Source organism: Lacerta agilis, chromosome 13, assembly GCF_009819535.1.
Source record: "Lacerta agilis isolate rLacAgi1 chromosome 13, rLacAgi1.pri, whole genome shotgun sequence".
Taxonomy (NCBI): domain Eukaryota; kingdom Metazoa; phylum Chordata; class Lepidosauria; order Squamata; family Lacertidae; genus Lacerta; species Lacerta agilis.
Genome location: NC_046324.1, coordinates 36,339,165 through 36,361,869, shown reverse-complemented (window position 1 = coordinate 36,361,869; position 22,705 = coordinate 36,339,165). Strand labels below are relative to the sequence as shown.

At 44.0% G+C, this 22,705-nt stretch overlaps 2 protein-coding genes across 6 annotated transcripts; one reads left to right on the top strand and one right to left on the bottom strand.

Moving 5' to 3' along the window:
* Positions 1-1,072: 1,072 nt before the first annotated feature.
* Positions 1,073-9,598, bottom strand: RNPS1 (RNA binding protein with serine rich domain 1). Of its 3 annotated transcripts, none has more exons than XM_033166901.1 (8): positions 9,496-9,598; positions 5,927-6,120; positions 5,486-5,641; positions 4,348-4,539; positions 3,621-3,723; positions 2,972-3,125; positions 2,015-2,156; positions 1,073-1,226 (listed from the first exon to the last, which is right to left on the bottom strand). In XM_033166901.1, exons 2-8 carry the CDS (start codon positions 5,995-5,997, stop codon positions 1,121-1,123), a joined length of 924 nt encoding a protein of 307 aa, XP_033022792.1. In that variant the 5' UTR covers positions 5,998-6,120; positions 9,496-9,598; the 3' UTR covers positions 1,073-1,120. The 3 variants fall into 3 exon arrangements, with proteins under 3 accessions (XP_033022792.1, XP_033022793.1, XP_033022794.1); XM_033166902.1 differs by having other exon boundaries at positions 4,348-4,503; XM_033166903.1 differs by lacking the exon at positions 5,927-6,120 and having other exon boundaries at positions 9,496-9,596.
* Positions 9,599-13,239: 3,641 nt separating this feature from the next.
* LOC117056378 lies at positions 13,240-21,984 on the top strand. Of its 3 annotated transcripts, none has more exons than XM_033166644.1 (5): positions 13,240-13,673; positions 17,538-18,561; positions 19,561-19,739; positions 20,329-20,463; positions 21,202-21,984. In XM_033166644.1, exons 2-5 carry the CDS (start codon positions 18,075-18,077, stop codon positions 21,586-21,588), a joined length of 1,188 nt encoding a protein of 395 aa, XP_033022535.1. In that variant the 5' UTR covers positions 13,240-13,673; positions 17,538-18,074; the 3' UTR covers positions 21,589-21,984. The 3 variants fall into 3 exon arrangements, with proteins under 3 accessions (XP_033022535.1, XP_033022537.1, XP_033022536.1); XM_033166645.1 differs by lacking the exon at positions 13,240-13,673 and adding an exon at positions 16,051-16,171; XM_033166646.1 differs by lacking the exon at positions 20,329-20,463.
* The last annotated feature ends 721 nt before the right edge of the window (positions 21,985-22,705 follow it).

The following is a 22,705-nucleotide window of genomic DNA, read 5'->3' as shown; positions in this document are numbered from 1 at the left end:
ACAAATTTAGTAATATTTTGTTACTATTAAAAACATTTCTATACCACTTCCCTCACCAAACCTCAAGGCAACATACAGCAATATTAAATGAATATCAAAACATTAAAATCCTGTCTTTGTCCTACACACTTTTTGTCCTACACACTCATCTGTTCTGAGAGGTGGAGACATGGTGTATTTGGATGCCTCATTGAAAATTGGGCTGAGAAACCAGCACAGCCATTGCAGGATTCAGTGGTAAAATTTTAAGCACACAGAACCACCATCACATTCCTCAAATACAAAAGAATCCATACACATTTATTCCAAACCTTACTGGTTTATTCCGTCTTGCCATTCCACACAAGTACCAACAACATGACTACAAGATGCTAAAGGTATACAAAAATCAAACTTTATAGTAATGACTGTACAATAGGTTGCAAATCTCTTGGCCTTTTGCAAACTGAACACTAGTTATCCCCAATTGGTCTCAGACTCATCACCTTCCACCCCAGGAGGAAGGTGGCAAGAGAAACAGCTTTTGTGCCTATTTGTTTCACATCTTCTAAAAGCAAAAGCATTTACATCGGTCTTGGGAAGGACAGGGCTTGTGAACAATGCACCAAAAACATTTTAGTAAAGGAAGGGATGCCTTAAAAAGAACACTAGTCCTAGTCCCCTAGTTCTTAGGCTGGTTAAATGCCCAAGCAGCAAGGAATATGAAAAAGCTTTTCTGTGTGCCAACATCCCTAAGAGCTGAGGGTGGCGTTGGGGGGAGAGGAACCAGTCCGTATCTAAATTTGCTGAGGGTTTTCTTGCAACCTGCCATTTATTACTTCCAACAGTATAAATTTATTTTTGACATATCATAAAAACAAGAGACTTCACTGGACTTAAGAGGACAGTATCATATCTTGTTGAGAACTTGCAAACCAAAGCTCCCTTTAAAAAGAACTTTAAGTCCAACAAAGGTCCACAGTTCACCCTGCTGGGCCAAGACACTAAGCTAGGTTTCAATTTCTCAGCTTTCCCTTCGTTTTATTTTCATTCTTCTTTTATTTTTAAATTTTTAAACTGAATGCACTTTAAGTTTAAAAAAAACAAAAACAAAAAACAAGAAGCTGCCAAGTCCCACATTTTATCGGGAAGAGTTGGAACTGGATCGGCTGCGGTGACGCCTGCGGCCTGGAGATCTGGATCGTGACCGTCTGCGAACTGGGGATCTGCGCCTGGGAGACCTGGACCTGAAAGGAATAGATAGTTGTGAGGAAGAGAACAGAGCCTCAGTTAGGAGAATGGATGGATATCAAAAGTAATCCACACTTATTTGGTCCCTTATTATTCAACAGCATTCAAGGGTAGTTCCTATATCCTAAAGTTCAGCATGCTAACATTTTGCAAATGAACCCTAATGTAGAAAGCAATATAGCAACTGTATAATAATTACTAAATAAAATAAACATTTTCTCAGTTTCTAGATCAGTGTTTTATTTTTGCGAATACACATCATCAGCTTATATTAACAATAGAAATATTCCATCAATCTCGACTTGACTTAAATATATAAGGCATATGTTCAAACTTATAATGAGTTGAGAGATTTTAGACACATGCCCCCTGAGCACTTGAGAAGGTTCTATAGGGGAGAGAATGCTGGAACCATTATGGGGCAAGTACTTCCACCTGCCTTCCCCTAATGTATTTCATAATGTATTTTTAAAAATAAAATTGCTGGATTTATTAATGTACATTTGGTATGCTGTGAGTCACTTTGAGCACTGTTGTGGAAAATTGGCATACAAACTGATGCTAATGCTCTGGAAAGGGGTGCCTATGCTTCAAATACTTTCTGCAGGGACAGTCTTTGTTCGCCATCAGCTGTAGTGCAGGAAGTAACTCACAGCCCATCCTTGCTGTGACTCATTTGAGTCCACAGGTGTCTTCTTTTTAGTTTGCTTCCCTGGACAGAGCTCCTACCAGCTGTGAACAGCTAAGCCCCTCTGGCTTACCTAGCTCCACAAAGGCAACCTACCTTCTCCTCATGCGAGGTGGAGAACGACGCCACATGGGCGGTGGCGGCAACATCCTCCGCGGAGGGGTGAAACGCCTGAGAGGCATCCTGGGCCGAGGAGTCAGGACAGCCGTGGCAGTGATCTCCTGACCATCAATCTGCCCTATTTAAAGATCAGAAGCAGAAAGTAGATTTGTTTCAGCAGGGTGAGGGATTGACGCAAAGGCCCCCTGCAGCCACTGCCTTCTTGCTCACTAGGGAAGGTCAAACTATGGCAGTGGTGTGGGGGAGCAGGAAACCTAGAGGGAGATATTAATACACATGTGTAACACATATATGCAGGGAGATACCAAAAAGACCTTGGGGAGCCACAAACTTTGCTTACCAGTTCCCTGAATGATTCCCTCTGTGGGTCATTAGCCCCCAAGAAAAAAAAGATTTGTAACCTCTGACCTACACTATAAATTTTTTAATGTCCAACATGGGACTGCAAGTTTTTCCTGGGACAAGCCTCTGCTTTCTTTATGAATAATTGCTGCCAACTTATTCCAAGGTCTGAGCTCATGCCCACAGGTCCATTGCCTTTCTGGAGAATGCAGTTTATATTGGGGGCCATTTTCATCAGGATGACCCACCCCTCTCACTTTGGGCCAGAAACCAACATGACGTGGTCGCAGAGGTCCCACCAGCCCATATTGCTGGCATACAAGGTTGATTTTTTAAAAAAGAAGTCATACAGGTAAAACGATACATTTGTATTATTATAAGAGTAAAACTTGAAGAACCTAGAGCCTTATTTTGTTCAGGTGTGCTCCGCAAAAAGCTCTCCTAGCTGGAAGAACCTATATCACTTTTGGGAAATCTGAAACCCTTGTTTAATTTGGGGGGGGGTGGAATCATCTCAAATTACAGCATAAATATTTTTCAGTCATGTAGAAGTCAAACCCCTTAACAATGCAGCCAGCTTCTGAAACCCACCTCCATCCATGTGCTTCAGTGCCTTCTCAGCATCATCTGGATTCTCAAATTCTACATATGCATAACCCTTTGAGAGGTGTGGGTTGAGTCTGTCAACTGGCATATCGATCATTTTGATCTTTCCATAAGAGGAAAATATTTCCATTATGTGGTCCTGGAAGAGGAAAAGCAAGCTCTTTAATGCTCATGGCAAATGTTCATTACTTTCCATCTTCGTAACAACAAAACACTGAATGGGCAGTGGTGGAAGCAGCAACACACACACCCCTTTAACTGGATCTGATCAAAAAGAGTGAAGACCATTCAATTACATATTGAAATGCTTCAACAGTTTTGCTTCCCAGGTTACCTGATCTTTACTCAGCTATATCTATAGGAGCATAAGAAAAGCCTGCTGGACCAGGCCAGTGGCCCATCTAGTCCAGCACACTGTTCTCACAGGGGTCAAGCCACTTGCAAGCAGGGCAGTGTATCAATACTGGGAGGGACCCTTGGTCAACAGCATTCCCAGCATTCATATTCAATATGGACTTACAGGAAGCTGTCTTATGCCGAGTCAGACCATTGGTTCTGGGGGACTTTTGTTTCCCTACCCCCTTTGGCCTTTTTACTTCTTTCTGGGTACAAGTGAACAACAGGCATCTGTTACCTTAGTCACATTTCTTGTGAGTCTGCCAATATGTACTTTGGTAGGTTTGGGTGATGGACTCCTTCTCTTCCGTTCCTTTTCATCTCTCTTGGGCGGTTTAGACCTGGTGGAAATAAACAAAAAGTGTCAAAAAAAAAATTAAACGTATGGATCTGCGACTCAAGCTCTTCATTAACTCCTATCAATGCAGCATGACAAAAAAACACCAATGATCTTATTCTGCATTCCTTGCTAAATTTGTTACTAAAAAAAAAGGTGGCTGGTGCAACAACTACAGGCCATTTATAGTTTGCAAGAAATAATTATGCTAAAAGGGTAACTATTGAGGCTTAACTTAAATTCAGTAGGGCTTAGAGGTATATTTCATACTATCCACCAAGTTTGAAACTTAGAAGCATCCTCTTCATATAGCACAGGTTCCCAAAGATAAGATTCAAAAGGCAAAGAACAGGCCAATCTGCTATTTTGCCCACTTCTGCCTCTGGCCCCCTGCTAGCATGTGCCCCTCCCCAAGAAAGGAGTATGGCCTTTGAGCTGAAAGGAGTTCCCGACCATAGCTGTCAACTTTTCCCTTTTTTTTAAGGAAAATTCCCTTATTCCGAATAGGATTCCTCGCAAGAAAAGGGAAAAGTTGACAGCTATGTATCCCGACCCCTGTCTTACAGGAAGCACTTATCAAGGCCAATGGAAATAAAGTAGCCAGTAGCCTCCGGTAATCTAGACTCACTTTGAACGGGAACGCCTCCTGTTGTCGTGCCGATGTCGAGATGGGCTTGGAGAACCCGAGGAGCTGCTGGAGCTGGAACTGCGGGATGTGCTCGAACTCCCAGAGCGGCTTGACGCGGAGGAGGAGCTGGAGCCACTGCTGGAGCCGGTGCTGGAGCTAGAACCAGAACTGGATGTGGAACTGGAGCGAGACCTGGCAGAGAAGGTGTCATGCAAGAGACTAATGGCAGCAAGGGTGTTCTCCCGATAACCCCCAAGAACTTCTGAAGGTGTTGGAAAGAACACACCATTGTCTTTTGCAGTTCCAACCCAAACCTGGCCACCTCCTAATGCAGAGGTGATGCTCTTTCTAAATCATTTCACTTATTGTATAAATTTATAAATGGCCCTTTATCCAAAAACAGATTTCAGAGCAATATACAAAAGTCACCTCAAATTACAAATACCTTATGAAACCAATTCAATGAAGAATGAGAAAAACTGTTCAACCCACTAAAAATGCCACCGTCTAAAATGCTCAGGCAAAGAAAAATGTTTTAACTGTCTCTGAAATTACCTCCCTTTGGAGGGTGTTCCAGTTGAAATGCCCATAACACACACACCCCTTTGTAAATGCAGGACACACATCTTCTAAAGATGAACACCAAGAAGGGCCTCCCCTCCGAAGAAATCATTTGGGTTCAAACAGACCTCCTGTGTGAAACCACACGCAAACTCCCAATATCTCAATCAGAGAAGAGGACCTGAAGTCAAATATGCATAGCTGTCAACCTTTTCCTTTTTTTGCGGGAAATTCCCTTATTATAGCATTGGGAAACAGCAGGGAGGGTTGACAGCTATGCAAATATGTGTTTAGCATTACTGCTTCACTCAACTTACAACCGACCTACTGGTTCAGATCAAGGGGCATATTTTAAGTTCTTAATCTTAACTGCCCTACATTCCTGTGAATCTCACAAGTAGGGAATGGTGGAGACAGCCACCACAACTCCATCCCTGTATCCAACACCTGAAAAGTTCAAAGGTTTGCACTGTCTGAGCATGATGGCATCATTTTTTAACAGCCGATTAAGAATCCTTGGGAAGGCCTGGTCCTTGAAAAAGCCTTCAGAAACCCAAGAATTCCTGACTCTGCTTACCTGGTGCTGCTACTACCACTGGAGGCACTGCGCCTCTTGCGAGTTTTGTCACGCCCACGATCCTTTTCACTCGACTCCTTTGTAGCTGGCTTGTCTTTGGACCTGTCCTTGGACTTTTCTTCTGTACGGTCCTTGCGCTTGGTAGGAGAGGGAGCCCTTTAACGAACAAAGGTTGAGAAACTTAATTTCCAACCCTGCAATTTCAGTTGCAACAAAAGCAAGGAATGTCATTGCTACAAAGATGCCAAGATACAAATAAAGCCCCAGTGTTTACACTATGGAGTGGCTTCATGAAAGAAAGCCAATGGTGTGGAATATATGGAGATTATGAAAAGGAGGGGAAGATGCATTTCTAATTCCTCATGCTTGATGGGAAAACCCTAGGAGTCTGCACAGATCCCCCAAGAGGGGTAAGGCCTTGAACATTCAGACAATTATTACCTAGTGCTGGACTTTTTATTATTTTCTTTGATTCCTAGCAAACTCTTCTTTTTCATTCCTGACAGCTCCATTTTCCCCTTCCGAGTCCAAAAGCGGCACTTTTTGGGGGGGCTCACTTATCTGAAAGCTTACTTCTAACTCCTTGATTCTGAGAAACGATCCCTAAGCGAATGCAATAAACTCCAAAGAGCAGCCTAGTGACAAGATAAAAGGGATATGAGACAGTTAACATATAGGCAGAGGAAAAGAAAACCCACTTCACAAGAAAAGGCACAAGCTTCATGCAAAGCATAATAGTTCACACACTTCCGTGTGGCTTGTTATTACCCATTTGAAAATAGCATCTGCTGAACAACTTAAGAAAGTGTTTACACAGAGCATTTGAATTTTCTTTCTAATCACCCTTCAAAAGGAGGAATAACACAATCAACACAGCAAAGCACACAGAGTTTTTCAGTCTGAATTCCTTAAGATATGCAGCATTACAACAGGACAGTGATAGCCAACATGGTGCCCTCCATTTGAATTGAACTCCAACTCCCATCAGCCTGTCATCACAGCCAACTCTCATGGATGACTAGAGTTATAGTCCGGCAACATCTGGAGAACACCATGTCGGCTACTTCTGCAATAGAAAGCAAGGTACCTCAACAGGACATTGTGGTACAGTAGTAGCAAGAAAGCATTTTAAGTCCCAGGAAAATTATAGTAATTTTAATTGTTTATAAGAATTTCTACTGCTCTTCCTAAATTATTAATGCAGTTTCTCATTACTACTGCTAAGCTTTATTTTGTATTGATAGAGCGCTGCAGTTAAGTCTGCAATTTCAGCTCCAAGGTCACTCCCAGAGACTATTAAATGTAACAGAGCAGAAGCACAACACATAACCCTATCCTCAGATCACAGAACAGGGGTGGTAAAACCTGTGGTCTTCCAGATGTTCTTGGACTCCAACTCCCATCAGCCCCAGCCAGCACAGCCAATGACCAGGGTGATGGGAGTTGGCAATCCAACAAAATTTGGAGGGTCACCATTTCCCATCCGTGGTATAAAAGAACCTCAGTTGGAAATGCTGCTGGCTACTCCAGATACACCACAGGAAGTCCTTATGGGTTACACACACTGTGGGCTGGGCTCAAGAGTGTCTCTATATTCTGAGAGTAGCTATGGCTTATTTCAAGTACTTCAATTCTACCTCTCAGTATAGAACCCAAGGTGTTTTAAAGTCATACATTAAAAACAATGACTATTTTAGAATGGTAGAGTACAGGGTACTGTACATTTCAGATTAAGTGTATGTATTTTTCTCTAGCGAAGCAGCACCAGGGCAACCTATGGGAAATGGGTGGAAACTCTGGAAACAAAGGTTTTCATCCTTGTAGCTCAATTTCTGTACACTGCTATGCTCAAGTAACTCAACAGGCACTGAGAGAGCAAGGTTGCTTTGATGTACATTTGACGTAGGAAGGACAAATATGTTTTGTCATCTTTAAGATTAACACTTGTAACTATTACTTTATGGAGGGCAACCTGGATTAATGTTAAAGATGCATTTTCATGTGCTGAGACTTCTCTCAGGCACATCATATACACAAACTGTGTATAATGTGCTTATGCAAATAAGCCTTTGGGAAGGTCCAAAGTAAGGTCCAACAGTCCATTATTCTACTGATGTCTGTAACTTAAATTACAAGTACCTATAGCAGAAGACTATTACCACAAGCTTAGCTTTCCACTTGAAACTCTGTTAACCTTTAACAGAAACAGTGTTAAGTATTTCTGCACGAGTCATTCAAGAAGGCAGCTCTTGCTTTTGTGTCACTCACAGCTATTGTAGAAACATAGGTGTAATGATATTCCCTGCCCTAGGGAAGAACTCACATTCAGAAAACCTATGTCTGGATATCCCAGATTTCTTAGCCATTCTGCTTTGACAACGCTGCATGTAGCCCTGTGTTATATAGCAGACAGGAGCATTTTCAGAAAAAGCAGTAGGACATACTCCAGCAGATGTTTTCATCAACAAAGAAATTAAATGGGATTAAAAGTATTATTCCTCTATATGCACACTTCATGACCCACTTCCTATTCACATTAATTGCACTCTCTAAGTGGTACAAAAACAATTTGAAAGAACCTGTTCAGGTTAAATGAGGTCTTTAATTAACTTGGTGGTTAAGAGAAATCAGTGAACCCTCAGTAAAAGAGAACTGTCTGCTGTATATATCACATCCTCAGTGCTTTAAGATGAGGAACACCAAGCCCAAGCTTACCAGTACTGCCCCCCAAAAAACAATATTGTGTACAAAATTCAATAGCGCCTAGACGTCTTTCTGTGGGAATCACTGACTTTGCAAACTGACTCTTATCAGCATGTTCACAAAGCTAGCAGAATGGTTATATGTATACCTTACTGTGTTTGGGCAATACATTTACTTCACTGTGGTGAAAAGCCACTTAGTACATAATCAAGTGAATGTTTTTAGTCTTAGTATTTTTAACAGATCAATGGACTTGCATATTTGTCTAAGTAATCACTTATATTATTGAAAGTCAATTTCTTTGCTATTGATAAAGAAATATTAAGTGAATTATAATAGCACCTGCCTCACTACTGCTCTTCACTACCACCATCCCCCCAAGAAGACCCTCTAAGACCAAGACCACCCTCTAAGACCAAGAGGGACCAGAGATTTGAACTTGAGCTTCCCAGGTACAAGCAATATCCTGTACTAGCTCTGCAAGCTGGCTGAACAAACAACAGGTTACATCTAGAAGTAAGAATCATACTAGCAGAAGCACCATAGTGCTGCAACATAAAGCCATATCTGAGAATCCACTGAATGAATCCCCATGCTGGAAGCCAAGGTATAAGAGGTAACCAAGGGGTCCAGTGTGGTGCAACACTTAGCATCACAGAAACAAGAGGGTTAAATCCCTGGTCAGTCACAAAGCTCAACTTGGTGGCCTTCGCTAGTCTGAGGGATCACAACAGGCCTATCTCACAGGGCTGTTATGAAGTTAAAACGGGGGTATGGAGAGAAGAACCATAAACTCCATCCTGTATTTCCTTGGATAAGGGATTATCTTTTCCAACATAAAGTAGATAACACAATCAATATAGTAATAGAAGGGCGCAACTTGAATTTGAACATGTACTGGTCAGGCAAATAAGGGGGATTGAAGGAGACTTTCAGAGTGGGCTCCAGGAGGTTTGGGAGACCCCTCAAGGGAGAAGAGAAACGAACCCCCTCCTCAACTGGGCCTAGCTGGCGATACGAGCTTTCCTCGCCCGACACGGAGAAAGAGGGAAACGGGAAGGGGCGGAGCAAATCGGCTCTGCCGCTTCAGTCAACCGACCACACACAAGCGCCTCTAAGGGCTCCCAAACTCTCCCCTGCAGTCAAGGCCTCCCCGCTTCTCGAGCTCATCCGCGGGGCCGTCCTCCCTCACAGACCCACCCCCAGCGTCCGGGAACCTTTTCTTGCCACACTCGGGCGCAGCCACGACTAACTGCAACCGGACCGGGGCAGATGGCGACGGATTACCGCCTCTCCCCTCTACTTACATCCTCAGAGCCCGACCGTCGCTCCCTCGTCGCGTTCGCGGTGACGCGCGGATTGCCGCCTTCCACACAGCGGCAAAGAGCCGCTAGTCGGCGCGCCCTGATAGCGTCACCGAACGAAAGGAAGCGCGAAGAGGAGGGGCGGGGTAGCCCTCTATCTCCATGGTTACTGTCCCCCCCCCCTTAAAGGGGAAGATCGACCCTTTTTGTTGTGGTAGTTTAATGCTCCATGGAGATAAAGGTTTTTTAGGAGGGCGGGGAGAACGCAAAAGCAACCCACTTATCTGTTTTTAAAACACGGTAATGGAAAGGGGAAAGGGGAGTTGAAAGGATTATTAGCTCATGCAGGATTTTTGCAAGCGCCTAGCACTTTGTGTGGGGTGTAAACACAGAGCAGTCAAAACATACCATTGCTAGAAGGGTTTCTCAGTCCTCCAGCCAAAGCTTCCTGTTTACTTGGACTGAGATAACTTCCTGTGTAACTACTTTGGACTGAGATAACTTCCTGTGTAACTACTTTGGACATTAAACATTTTAATAAACTCAGTGGGAAGGCATGCTGAGACCCCTGGCACGGGAGGCTAAGGGAGACTGCTTAGAGCCTGTCCAGATCCCTTTAATGTTGTTATTCTTCCTTCAAGGAGCTCAAGGTGGCATGCATTGTTCTTCCCCCTTACTAATTTTATCCTCACAACCTTGTGAGGTTCGGTAGGCAGTGCCTAACCTACCACACAGGGCTGTTGCATGGATAAAATAGAATACTTCATAAATGTCCTGCATTCCTTGGAGGAAGGTTAGGATAAAATGTAATCAATAAGCAGCTGTATGGCAGGCAGGCAGGGATTAAAACAGCAAAATAAAAGAGGCATGTGGCAAACAGGTGTGAGCTGTAGGGTCAACTTATTAAAATATATGAAATGCTATCTTTAGTTGGCAGATTGTACAGATAGACACATTTTTATTTTGTGTCTTTGCTTAAAACCTATTTATGTATTTTCTTACGGTTGGATTCTACGTTTTTTCTGTCATAGCACACATGCCATTAGACCATCTCCTGAGAATTAGTCAAAAATCTTATATGTGACTTAGTTTCTTCCAAAAAAAGTATTACACCACTGTTATTTTGGGGTTTTTTTCCCTTTATAGGTAGCTAACCAACACAGCTACCTGTGAATAGGTTACAATTTAATGACATGACATGACTAATGTCCAGTACAACAAACCAAACCTACTTACCGGCTATAAAACAAAGCAACCATCACACACCTCATTGCAGGATGTACTATATCTAGACTTCGTTCAATTTACAGTATAGTGTAATTCTGACCATATCTACTTGGGAGTAAGTCCTATTTAATTTAGTGGGGCTTTCTCCCAGTAGAATTAGAATTGCAGTCTAAATTCCCATCGATTTTCAGTGGGAATTGAGTTAAATCAGGACGAACTTGTTTGACTAATTTCAATGGGACCCAAGTTCAGCTAATTTCGTTTGGAACCGACCTTATTTATTTATTAAATGTAAAATGTTATATTCACTTAAAGGTCACCAGTGTCTCAGCTGCAGGCACATTTGTGCCCATAGGGTACCCCCACCAGCTGAAAATAGGTTTGGAGGAAGCATTCTATCATAGCAAATGGAATAGGTGGCACAATGCCTAGTTGCGGTTTACAAATATGCTCAAGGGCCTCAAGTCTGGCAAGCATGTAATAAATATCTAAGAAAGCAGTGCAGCCACAGAGACCCCGTGGGAGGGTTTGTAGTGCTGCATCACAATCCAGGATTTTTATATTGTCAGGACAGGATAGGGTAGCAAAAGTACCGGTAAACAGCAGTGGCCAGGGCATGAGAGAGAGAAGGGAGGACCACTGGTTGTCCTCCCAGCTGGCTTGGTCCACAAGAGTCTTCCTGCTCCCATTCTCAAGAGCAGGTTGCTGAAAAGAGACAGGTGGGGGCTGGCTGGGCTCAACATTCTTGCGCTTTAGGAACAGGTAGATGGCTTGTGGGGTGACCCGGATGTTGTCCAGCTCCAGCACCTTTTTGATCTTGCGGAAACTCAAGCCGGCTTTGCGCAGCTCTACAATCCGTTTCTTGGCATGGTCATCTAAGCGACCCATGGCGGGGCCAAAGACTTTGGCCTCTTCCTTTAGTCAAATGGGCAGTGGCTACATTCCTGAAGAATATGCCATTTTCAAGCCAACAGAGACCTTGATGTGGACGCTGCTAGATTAGCAAGTCAAACGGGCAAAATGGTGCTGGGAAAACAACCAGTGTTCCTTCCAACTGTGGGGGGGTGGGGATGGTGGTTTAAAACCATGTCAGATGCTGCAAGATTGGAGGGAAAAATGGCAGAGATCTCAGTAGAGTAAGCATGGGGGTTAATGCTGAGGAGTAGAAGGTGGTAGTTAACTCAGTAAAAGTGTCATTTCCCTCTCAGTGTCCTTCTACTCCCACTTTACTAAACTTTTGCCATTGTTTATGACAGCCACTCCCCCCCCCCAGTGTTACTTCCTCCTCACTGTACACAAACTTCTGCCTCTGAAACCCTGGTTCCCCTTCCAAACCCATGATCCTGTATCTATGAGGGGAAGCTGACAAACTAGTTCCTTTGTCAATATAATGGCTTTGGCTGACTAGTTAAGTACCATGATTTAGCACAGGCAAAAAGACGCTGCTTTGTGCCATAGAAGCAAATAGGTGAGGTTTCTCGTGAATCCCCTCACTTAGCTGCTACTAGAAAACAATAGTAAAGAGTGATGTGTGTTAGTTGGAAGCTGGAGACTGATACATACCTTGCTCTGTTGTGGATCTAAAGCTGTGACTAGTGGAGGAGCAAGGTACTTTGGAGTATTAATGCTGTGAGCCCCTCCATACTATGCTCAGGTTGTATATATGTGCAAATAAAGCCACATATTCTACAGACACCACAGTGTCCAGTGACCTTCATTCTCAAGAGACCAAACCCTGGAAAAGTGGTTGGAACCACTGGAGTCACTCATTGCTCAAGAGATTGGGGTGATAACAGTATATCGGTTTATCTTTAGTAGCATAACTTCATCTAAACAAGGTGTGGGGAGCCTTTTGCCCTCCATCAGTTGCTAGATTACAACTTCTGTTAGGGCCAGTAAAGCATGGCCAATGGCCAAGGGGGATGGCAATTGTAGTTGCAGCAACACCTGGAGAAACAAAAGATTCCCCACAAACATACTGGAGGAGTAAGTTTGTAAGCAGCGCAGGTGAAATGCCATGTTATGCAAGAGCAGCAACGCGTGTCATTTCTACAAAAATCTCAAGCACATACAATGGGTGTGAGGAATCTTTGGCCCTCCAGATGTTGCTGAACTACAACTCCCATCATCCTTGACCATGGCCCATGCCTGCTGGGACTGATGGGAGTTGTAGTTTATCAGCACCTGGAGGGTCAAAGATGATCCACACCTGGTTCAGTTTTTAAACTGAGCAGCTATTTCCTTCCCTGGGCTCTTTGGGAAGAAAGGGTGGGATGTAATTTTAAATAATAATAACAACAACAGCTGTATAATAATACAGCAATAAAATTATATGTCTGGGTAGACTTGCCTAAACAAATAAACAAACATTAGCAAACGTTTATCCTACATAAACCTTGAAGGAAGGCGGCTCTCCTCATGCAAGGGCTAAGCCGCTTCTCCCCTTGACCCCTTTCCCTGAAAGGGTTACAGTTGGGCTCCTCCTCCCTCTAAAGTACACAAACCTTGTTCCCAGAAGCCTTTGCGAAATTTGGCTTTCCCCCAATCAAACAAAGAAGGCTGGAGATTTTCGAACAGCTGCTGAAGCCTCGTCAGCAGCACCGGGACTGTGCAAAGTTGGGGAGAAGGGCGGCGTAAGTTTGCAGCGCTGCTGCTGTTGCTGCTGCTTAGTCCAGGCTGCGCAGAACCGAAGCACTTGGGGGTTAGAGAGGTGCAGAAAAGAGGATTTGAGTTGGCGGAGCGGCGTTTCTCCTCTTAGCAGCGCGATCCTTTATGAAGCAGCCGGAACAGAAGAAGGCTATGAAGATTGCAACTTTACACCAATTTAGAGTATGAGATCCGCGTGGGAATATAACATATGGTTAAGCGTGCAGAGGATAGCTTTGCACACCTGGCTGGCATAGAGACCGCCTCTTCGGTCAAGATTTTGTGATGGGCGCTTTGTATTTTAGCAGGTTTGTCTCATTGCCGTCGTCGCTTGTTATTAAATTGTGCAAAAATCGCGGGTAGGTTTTGGTTGTTGTTTTTTTATCCATCGCCAAACAAACTAAAATACCGGGTAAATACCTTTGGTATCAATGCTAATGTTAGCAATAAACACCTACAAAGGAGCGAGGAATTTCCCCCCGAATTAATCAAAACCTTTTAGGCTATAATTCTCTTGTCTGCTTACCTGGTGTGAGACCCATTGAACTCGACGAAGTTTGCTTTTGACTGGGCATGCATAAGATTGTGCGGTTAACTCTTCTTAGTTTACAATCCCAAGTAATAAAAGAGAGCTCTCTTGGAAAGATTCGAACTTGAATGTCGGGGTTATAAATAGAAACAGAAATAACAATGAAAATTTTTCACCTGGCTGGAAAATAAAGCACACACACATTGTCTTACTTATGTAACTTGCATGCCAGCTACACTAGAAAACGGAATACGGTTATTTTTCTGTCCCAAAAGACAATGGAGTGCGCCTTCTGGGGTGAAGCCAAACCGCTGCACTAGACGCAAGCCCGGGCAGTGTGTTAATGTAATCCTAGGTATGTCTACTCAGAAATATCTCCCTCTTGAGTTAAATGTGACTTTCTTCTAGGTTAAACATGTTTAAGGATTGCAGCCTAAAACCCATAACATTCTCTTCTTGCCCACTCTTTATTTATTTTGCTTCACATTTGGCTTGGTGAGGAGTTCTGATGAACTCAAAATATTTTGTGCATCTCATTGTGACCTTTTAGTTGGGCTTGATTATCAAAATATAGGAAGACATACAGATTGTAAGTTCCTTCAACAGATTTTTCTTAGCTTTCAAGGTAAATAATGCAGCAGAACTTGTAATCCCTGATGATTACCGGTATGTACCCTCGGGCAAGAAGCCAGTTTAGGAGAAATAGGATTGTGGGTTATACTCCTAACAAATGACAGCTTCAGGGATTCTAAGTGTACCTTCTTATATGTTGTATAACTCTTTAATAAGTGTTGCCTAACAGTAAAACCTTCTGTTATCTTAGTGTAGTATCTTAACTGCTGTGTTTAACAAGCCAACCCACTGCAGTTAGTAAAGGAATATTATGTCTCCTGGTAACATTCCACTAGCTAGGCAACGGTTTGAACATTATAAGGACTTTAGCTGCTTGTTCATCCTAATCTAGGGTGTAAAGGAAAAAAGAAAAAAGATGCCATTAATAATACATTTAAACATCAATACAGTCATCTTAGTTTGTACATATAGATCAATATGTGCCATCCAGATGTCCTAATATGTCTTCAAATGAAGTTGGTGTTTATAGAAAGTGCACTCAGATGTTGCAAGGACGTTAAGGTCATCAGATCACTGCACAGTAGATGGTGCATATTTATTGTTCCAGGCTTTTAGTGACCATTAGGACATGTAAAATCTATTATTGTTGTTCTGTCATTAAGCAGCATACAATAGAAATATAATTTAAAAGTACATGAACACCTGCAAATTTCTAGGATTTTGCCAGTGCAAAATTGATAGGGTTAACATCTTTGGACCAAAAAGAAAATATCACTGGACATGCCCACAGGATTGTGGTTTTAATTACTATCAAAAATTGATAGTCTACTTTCCCTGGGCTGGAGACATTTATTACATTTGGATAATGAAACATATCTATTTTAAGTGCTTATTAGAGGAGAAAATGGGATTGGCCTTTGTAGATTTTAGTCTACCTAAGGCAGGCATAGGCAAACTTGGCCCTCCAGATGTTTTGGGACTACAACTCACATCATCCCTGACCACTGGTCCTGTTAGCTAGGGATGATGGGAGTTGTAGTCCCAAAACATCTGGAGGGCAAAGTTTGCCTATGCCTGACCTGAAATAACAAAGTAACCAATTCCTTGGCCCAGGTGGAAGCTTCCAGGCAGGTGTGAACCCCTAGATTTCGCTGTCTACCCATAAACCTTCATTGTAAAGGGAAAAATTCTGTGCCTCCTCTAAATTGTAAGTCAAAGAGCTCAGATGGTATTTTGCTTTCTTTCCTTGGGATAACCAGCATTGTCTTTAGGTTAAAGCTTCTCTGAAAGGTTGTAATGACCTGTAATTAGGTGGACTCTGATCCCGTGGAAATACTCCCACTGTCATGAATTGGTTGAAAAGAGATCCTTGCAACATCACAATTCACTTCTAGGGCAAATAACCCATGAATTCTGTACAATGTGTTCTGTTTGAAATGTGTCTGTACAGGCCTGGCTTTTGGCCTACAAAAGTGCATCGTTGCTGTGGCATCATCTGTAAAAAAACTACATTGACTCGCTAGGTTTGTGTGTGTGTGTGTGTGTTCCTTGAATTTCAAAATATTCTCTAACTTTGAAAGATTGTTGTGGCAACATGAGTAACAATTCACACGTTTCCTTGAATGTCCTCCTAACAGGGCAGAGAACCATAGAGGCAAGGCTTTGTTTCTGAAGACTTTACGTAGACAAAATGCTCTAGAAATGGTGTGTAGGATGCTATTAAGCAACGAAGGAAATGTGGCCCCATATACCGTACTTTTCCGTCTATAAGATTCCCCCATGTATAAGACACCCCTTATTTTTGGGGACTCAGATTTAAGAAAATGGGGGGGAGATGTAGCTGTGTATAAGACGTCCCCTAATTTTTGACATTATTTTTAGGGGGGGAAACCTAGTCTTATACATGGGAAAATATGGTACCTTCCTCTGGCCATGCCTCTCACCAACCCTACTTCATTCCTGGCTGTTTTGGATTGTTTTGGGTGGTTTTTTTCCCCCTGGCTGGAATGTGTCCATAATCTCTGATACTGCTTCTTGTTGGCTGGATGAAAAATAGAGGAGGGCTGGCTGTAGAAACTAGTCTACTCTGCAAAGGTAAAATCTGCATTCATTGCTCTTCCTGCTTCTGTCCCCACCCATGAGTGGCATGAAGCCCCTGCCCAGATGGGAATGAGGCCCTTGGTTTAAGAAAAGCCCCCGTCCCCCCTCTGAACTGGGGTGTAGGTAGTTTGTCTCATGTCAAGATCTGGGGCAGAGCATGCCTCTGTTCCACTTGGTGGTCAACCTTGCTTGATTTTACTTTGCTGCCATCTGAACCCCCAGGCCCTGCTACAGTAAATAATTCACAGAGCTTTTGATAAGTGCCTGAGCACAACTGCTTATCCTGTAATATTGTCACTTTTAACTTGCTTTGTCCTTGGAATTTGTTTAAGTTCTGTGGGGCTGGCTAACAGTGTGGCCCTCCAGAGGCATTTTATTTATTTAGCAGCATTTATATTCACTTAAATTGCAGTAAAATCCCTAAGTACTTTCCATAAAGTGGTATAAAATAGCAATGAAAACAGCAGACATAATAAAATGATCAAATTATCGTTAAAAATCAACAGATGTTAGAAGCAAATGTACACAATAAGACCAATTACAGGTAGGTAGCCATGTTGGTCTGCCATAGTCAAAACAAAATTAAAAAATCCTTCCAGTAGCACCTTAGAGACCAACTAAGTTTGTTCTTGGTATGAGCTTTCGTGTGCATGCACACTTCTTCAGATACCAATGTCATTGGGCTCTCAACTCGCATCTGCTTCACCAGCATGGCCGACAGTTGGGGATGATGGGGATTGTGATCCAATACCACCTGGAAGGCCACAGGGTAGCTACCCTGGTTTATTTGATCATGGGGGAAACCTGAAGTTAGGAAGCTACCTAATCCTCAGCCAGATGGTCCATCTAGGTGTTCACAAGCAGCTACCAGATAGAGTCCTATTCTCTCTTTTCCTATCCCTCTCTCCTTCTTGTCTTAATGAGAACAATTTTATTCTATCCTTGTTTTGTTTTGTTTTTTCTCTTCCAGCCAAAGTTCTGCTAAAGAAACAGAAAATTGCAAGAAATCAGAGCGGGATTTTCCCAGCGTGGCTTCTCTTCTTGTGTGGGCATTGAGTGGACAGAGTTAGGCTGATGCTGTTAACTCCTGCCCAAAGAGTTATTGGAGTCTTCCTTTGCTACAGAAAAAGGATATATTTATTTTTAACTTCCTGCCCATCTTCTAAAGGGGAGATATAAATCCAAAAACACACAAGTGTTTGTTCCATGGAAAAGGCCATTGGCCAGCTCAGGAGTTGGTGATCTCTGCTGGATTTCAGAATGGATTTAACCTTTGCAGTGGCTTTCTATAGGACGGTGCAACAGTGATTGTGACCATTTGACTTTGGAAGGAACACTGGTTGTTTTCCCAGCACCATTTTGCCTGTTTGACTTGCTAATCTAGTAGCGTCCACATCAAGGTCTCTGTTGGTTGTTAACGCACCCTACCTTGAAAACTGCATATTCTTCAGGAATGTAGCCACTGTCCATTTGATTAAAGGAAGAGGCCAAAGTCCTTGGCCCCGCCATGGGTCGCTTAGATGACCATGCCAAGAAACGGATCGTGGAGCTGCGCAAAGCCGGCTTGAGTTTCCGCAAGATCAAAAAGGTGCTGGAGCTGGACAACATCCGGGTCACCCCACAAGCCATCTACCTGTTCCTAAAGCGCAAGAACGTCGAGCCCAGCCAGCTCCCACCTGTCTCTCTTCTGCAACCTGCTCTCGAGAATGGGAGCAGGAAGACTCTTGTGGACCAAGCCGGGTGGGAGGACAACCAGCTCTGGAAGTTACTCCAGGAAAACGAGACTGAGCGCCATGGGCAGAGAGAGGCTGCTGGCTCTGTGGCAGGAGTTGGCCCAAGCTATGAGGTGCCGCCTTGTAACGGCCATTGTGATGGCGAGGAGCACATCAAAATAATTAGTGTGACTTCCTTGAGCAAGGATGGAGGGCAGTTTGGGAAGCAGAGTGCCTCCCATGAGGGCCTCTCCAGCGGATCTCAGCTGGGCCAGAATATGGGTAAAGCTTTGCACAGCCTCTTTGTTCACTCACGTGTGCTGCTGGCTTCTGCTTGAGGCCTGTTTAAGAAAACTCCCACAACCTTTGCTCTCAGCAACCACCCTCTGCAAGTGCAGGCTGTCAGGGGTCCACTTTCTATGGGTTTCTGGGCTGGAGGGTGAGTGACAGTTCGGTAGCACTTCTAAGGGGTAGTAGCTTCAAGTTTAGTTCTGAGTGCCGTGTGACCTATGAAGACCTTAACGGCCAGGGCTTAAGGCAGCAATGGCGGAACACGAAACCTATGGGCCTAATTCATCTTGGCACATCCCAGTTTGGCACATGAGGCGTTTCTTCCGAAACTGCTCCCACTTGCCCCACACTTGTTGTATGTGAACATTGGTGTGGGGGCAAGTACTGTACAGACTTTGTTGCAAATTTCTTTGCAAGTGGGGCTTCCTGTCAGTGCCTATCGGCTAATCAGCACTGACGGAGAGATCCAAGGCGATGATTGACAGCACTAAGGAGCACGTTAAAAATCAATCAATCAATTAACAATTATGGGAAGATGCATTCTTAATTGTCTGCATAGGCTTGGAGGAAGATAAAAGTTTCAGGTGTTTAAAGGTTGAAACAGAAGGCAGCTGCCAAATCTCCATGGACAGAGTATTGCATCGCACTGGACTGACAATAACACTGAAGGCTCTGTTTCGTGTTGATGTCAAATGAGCCTCACCAATTTGGGAGACAGCCATCAACACACCTGCAGATGATCTCAGTGATCAATCTAAGGGTTCAGGCCGTCCCTAAGGTACCCTGGACCTAAGTTGTTCAAGGCTTTGTAAATCAGTACAAGGACCCTAATCCAGGAGCCAGTGCAGGTGTTTAGCAATTGTATCACACGTTCCTGGCCATGTGTCCCCATCAGCACATCTGGGAGGCACCATATTGGTTCACTACCCTGCTTTTCTCTGTTGGGATGACACTGAGGCACTTTCACTTCTTTCTCTTTTTCTCTTCCAGGTGACAGCTGCCCAGGGCCAAAACCTTCCGTGTCGCCCAGCTGCTTGACTCAGTTTGCACCTGCAGTTCCTCAGCATAATCTGAACGGCAAAGGGAAGGCCTTTCTGCCACCTGCCCGGAATCCTGCCTTGATTGTGAAGAGGAAGATCGTAGGCCGCGCCATCCATCTCCAGAAAAAGGTGGGAAGGGCACAGAGAGGGGGGGGGGGAGAAGAGAGACAGAAAGGAGCGTGATTAGAAGCCCATGTTAGCCCTATTATTCTTGAGTAGTTTCATGCAACCCCTAGAGAAGCAGAAAGGGTGGGTCTGGTGTCCTTTAGAGCTGGATTTTCCCCCCCACATGTAGCAACCAATGCAACCCTTTGGATTCAGATAGTGCATTGGTAGACCAGTCAAAAAAACCAGGGACACAAATTTTCACGGCCCTCTAGCAGCTATGGTGGCTCATTTACCAGAAGTAATGTATTTAGTGTTAACTCTGGAAGTTGTGTACTCGATTCTGACCAAACCAAGCCTCCTAGAGGAAAATATACAGAGGCTGGATGGAGGATAGAGAAACGTGCCGCAAAACCTCTGCATTGTATCCAGCCGAGTGTTACTCAGAGTAGGTCATTAAAGTAATGACCCTAAGTTACTGGAAACAATTCTCTTGTCTTTTGCGTGGCTGGAATGTGGCCCTTGAACTGAATGAAAGGTTCCCCACATGCACTTTCATCTTCTGGAGATACCGTTCTTAAGATGAAACTGAGCCTTCTCCCTTGTCTGTTAGGCAAATGTACAGAACGGGCAGAATTCATCTGGTTCTACACCCAGTTTGCCCTTCATGGTGAAGGTGCAGCCGACTGGGCATTCTTCCAGGGCGACAACTCCTGTCCCGATGGCATCTTCTGGCTGCTCTGCACATGTAGGTGATGTGGAGTTTGCATGCTTTAATAGCAATACATGTCAGAAAGAGAAAAGGCTCCCAAGCAAAAGGAGGTTAATTGTTTTTTGTGGGGTGGGGGTGGGAGTTGAAGGATTGTGTGCATTGGGGTGGTAAGAGAGTCTGTAAGAACTTCAGAACCCGGTTGGGGAAGAGTTAGGTCAGGGGGCCACTGACCTTGTGGGGAACCCTTGGAACTTTGAGTAAGTGCCATGGGCACCAGTCACAAAATGGCTGCCGTGAGGGCACAGGGTAATTGCCACATCATCTAAAAGGGAAAAGACAGAGACAGGGCCACAAAATGGTGTGGGCGTGCTCTCCCTCTCCCCTCGCAACTATTTGGGGGGGGGGGTAACGGCAGCTACATCAGCCACCACCATGCTCACTCGCAGAGAGAAGCTCTTTGCACCTCTCTGAACAGAGGGTAAGATGCCAACCCAGGCATCCAGTGAAATCTTGACATGTTTTAAGGGGACATGTTCAAAGTAGGAGAAGCGGAGTCGGTGCAAACAGGAATTGAGCAGGAAGAGCAAACAATCCCTGGTGTTTGCTGAATTTCAGAGGGGATATTTGTGAAGACCTGCTGCAAACGCCAGAGGAGGCATCCTGGCACCTGTGATGTTTGTGACACCTGGGCTAGAGTCTTTAATTGAAGAAGAGAATAACTGTTTGATGATCCTGCCGTTTCTTCTTCTTTTTGGATTCCCCCCCCCTTTCTAGACTAAAGATGCCAGTACTCAGACTTGTACATTTAACCCCACCTACCCTCCAGTTCATCAGAATGCTCAGTGGGGAGCTCAGACGACTACCTGCTTGGTCCCTGCTGCCAACCCTCAGCCACTTGCAGAGAAACTGGATACAGTGCACGCTGAGGTCCAGAAGCTTGCGCAGGCTGTGCATATGGTGCTGGAGCGCCAGTGCCGACTGGAGCGCCAACAGGAGCAGCAGCAGCGCTTCCAACAGGAGCTTCTCATAACGCTGCAGCAGCTCAGCTCCACTGTTGGCCATGGGGCGGTCCCTGCCCACGCCCCCTGTACTCCTTACAATGTGGCTGACCCCTCACCACCCTTGCCAAGCTTCAGCCAGTTCAAGATGGAGCTTATCTAACCAAGGACTACAGGGATGGCAGTGGGGGTAATGATTGAGCTGTTTTATGTTCTAAGTGTATGTCTTTCGCACCTGGCTCCGGTTCATAGATCTGCAGGTTCTAGTAAAGCACACACACTAAATCCTGTAAGTCAAACTCCTATGGCAGGGGCAGTTGCAAAGTAAATGAAGTTAGAACAGCCTTTGCATACCTGGTGCCCTCCAGGTGTTTAGGACTACAGTTACAATCAGTCACAGCCAGCATAGGGCAGCATGCTGGCAAAGCCTGGGGGTGAGCTGTGTCCCAATTCTTTGTGGGATACATTGCACAGGATTGGTTGGGGAATACCTTGTTCCTTATGACCTGTATCAAGGCCCTGTGCAACCATGTTCAGAATAAAATTGTCTATTTACACATGTGTGCCTTGTTTTCATAATTTGTTCTTTTTAAAAATTACTACTTTTTAATATAAACTTCACATTGCAATAAGTTAAATAAATCAAAAAGTGAAGAAAGGTTACAATGAGTATTAAATTAAGAAAGGTTACAATGAGTATTAAATTAATGTGGCTAGATTATAGATATTTTCCCATGTTGGTTTTTTTAAAAAAAAATTACCATTGCAGAAAATACATGAAGATTTGGCTACAAGTTGTAGAACAGCGTTTATAAATGATAATGTTCATAATTGTTATACAGCGAGGTTTTATTTTTGCACAGTTCAGAAATGTAAATACACCTGTTTTGGTTTCATTGCACCTCCAGCAGTGTGTGTTTGGATTGTCTTCACATTTCTGACTTCTGTTTTTTAACCAGATTTTTCTTGGGAAGCTGTTCTTCCCAAGTGTGGTGTAGTGGTTAAGAGCGGTAGACTCGTTATCTGGGGAACCGGGTTCGCGTCTCCACTCCTCCACATGCAGCTGCTGGGTGACCTTGGGCTAGTCACACTTCTCTGAAGTCTCTCAGCCCCACTCACCTCACAGAGTGTTTGTTGTGGGGGAGGAAGGGAAAGGAGAATGTTAGCCGCTTTGAGACTCCTTCGGGTAGTGAAAAGCGGGATATCAAATCCAAACTCTTCTCTTCTTCTTCTTCTGTACTTACCTGCGCTCTTGGAAACACAACAGGAACCTCACTTTC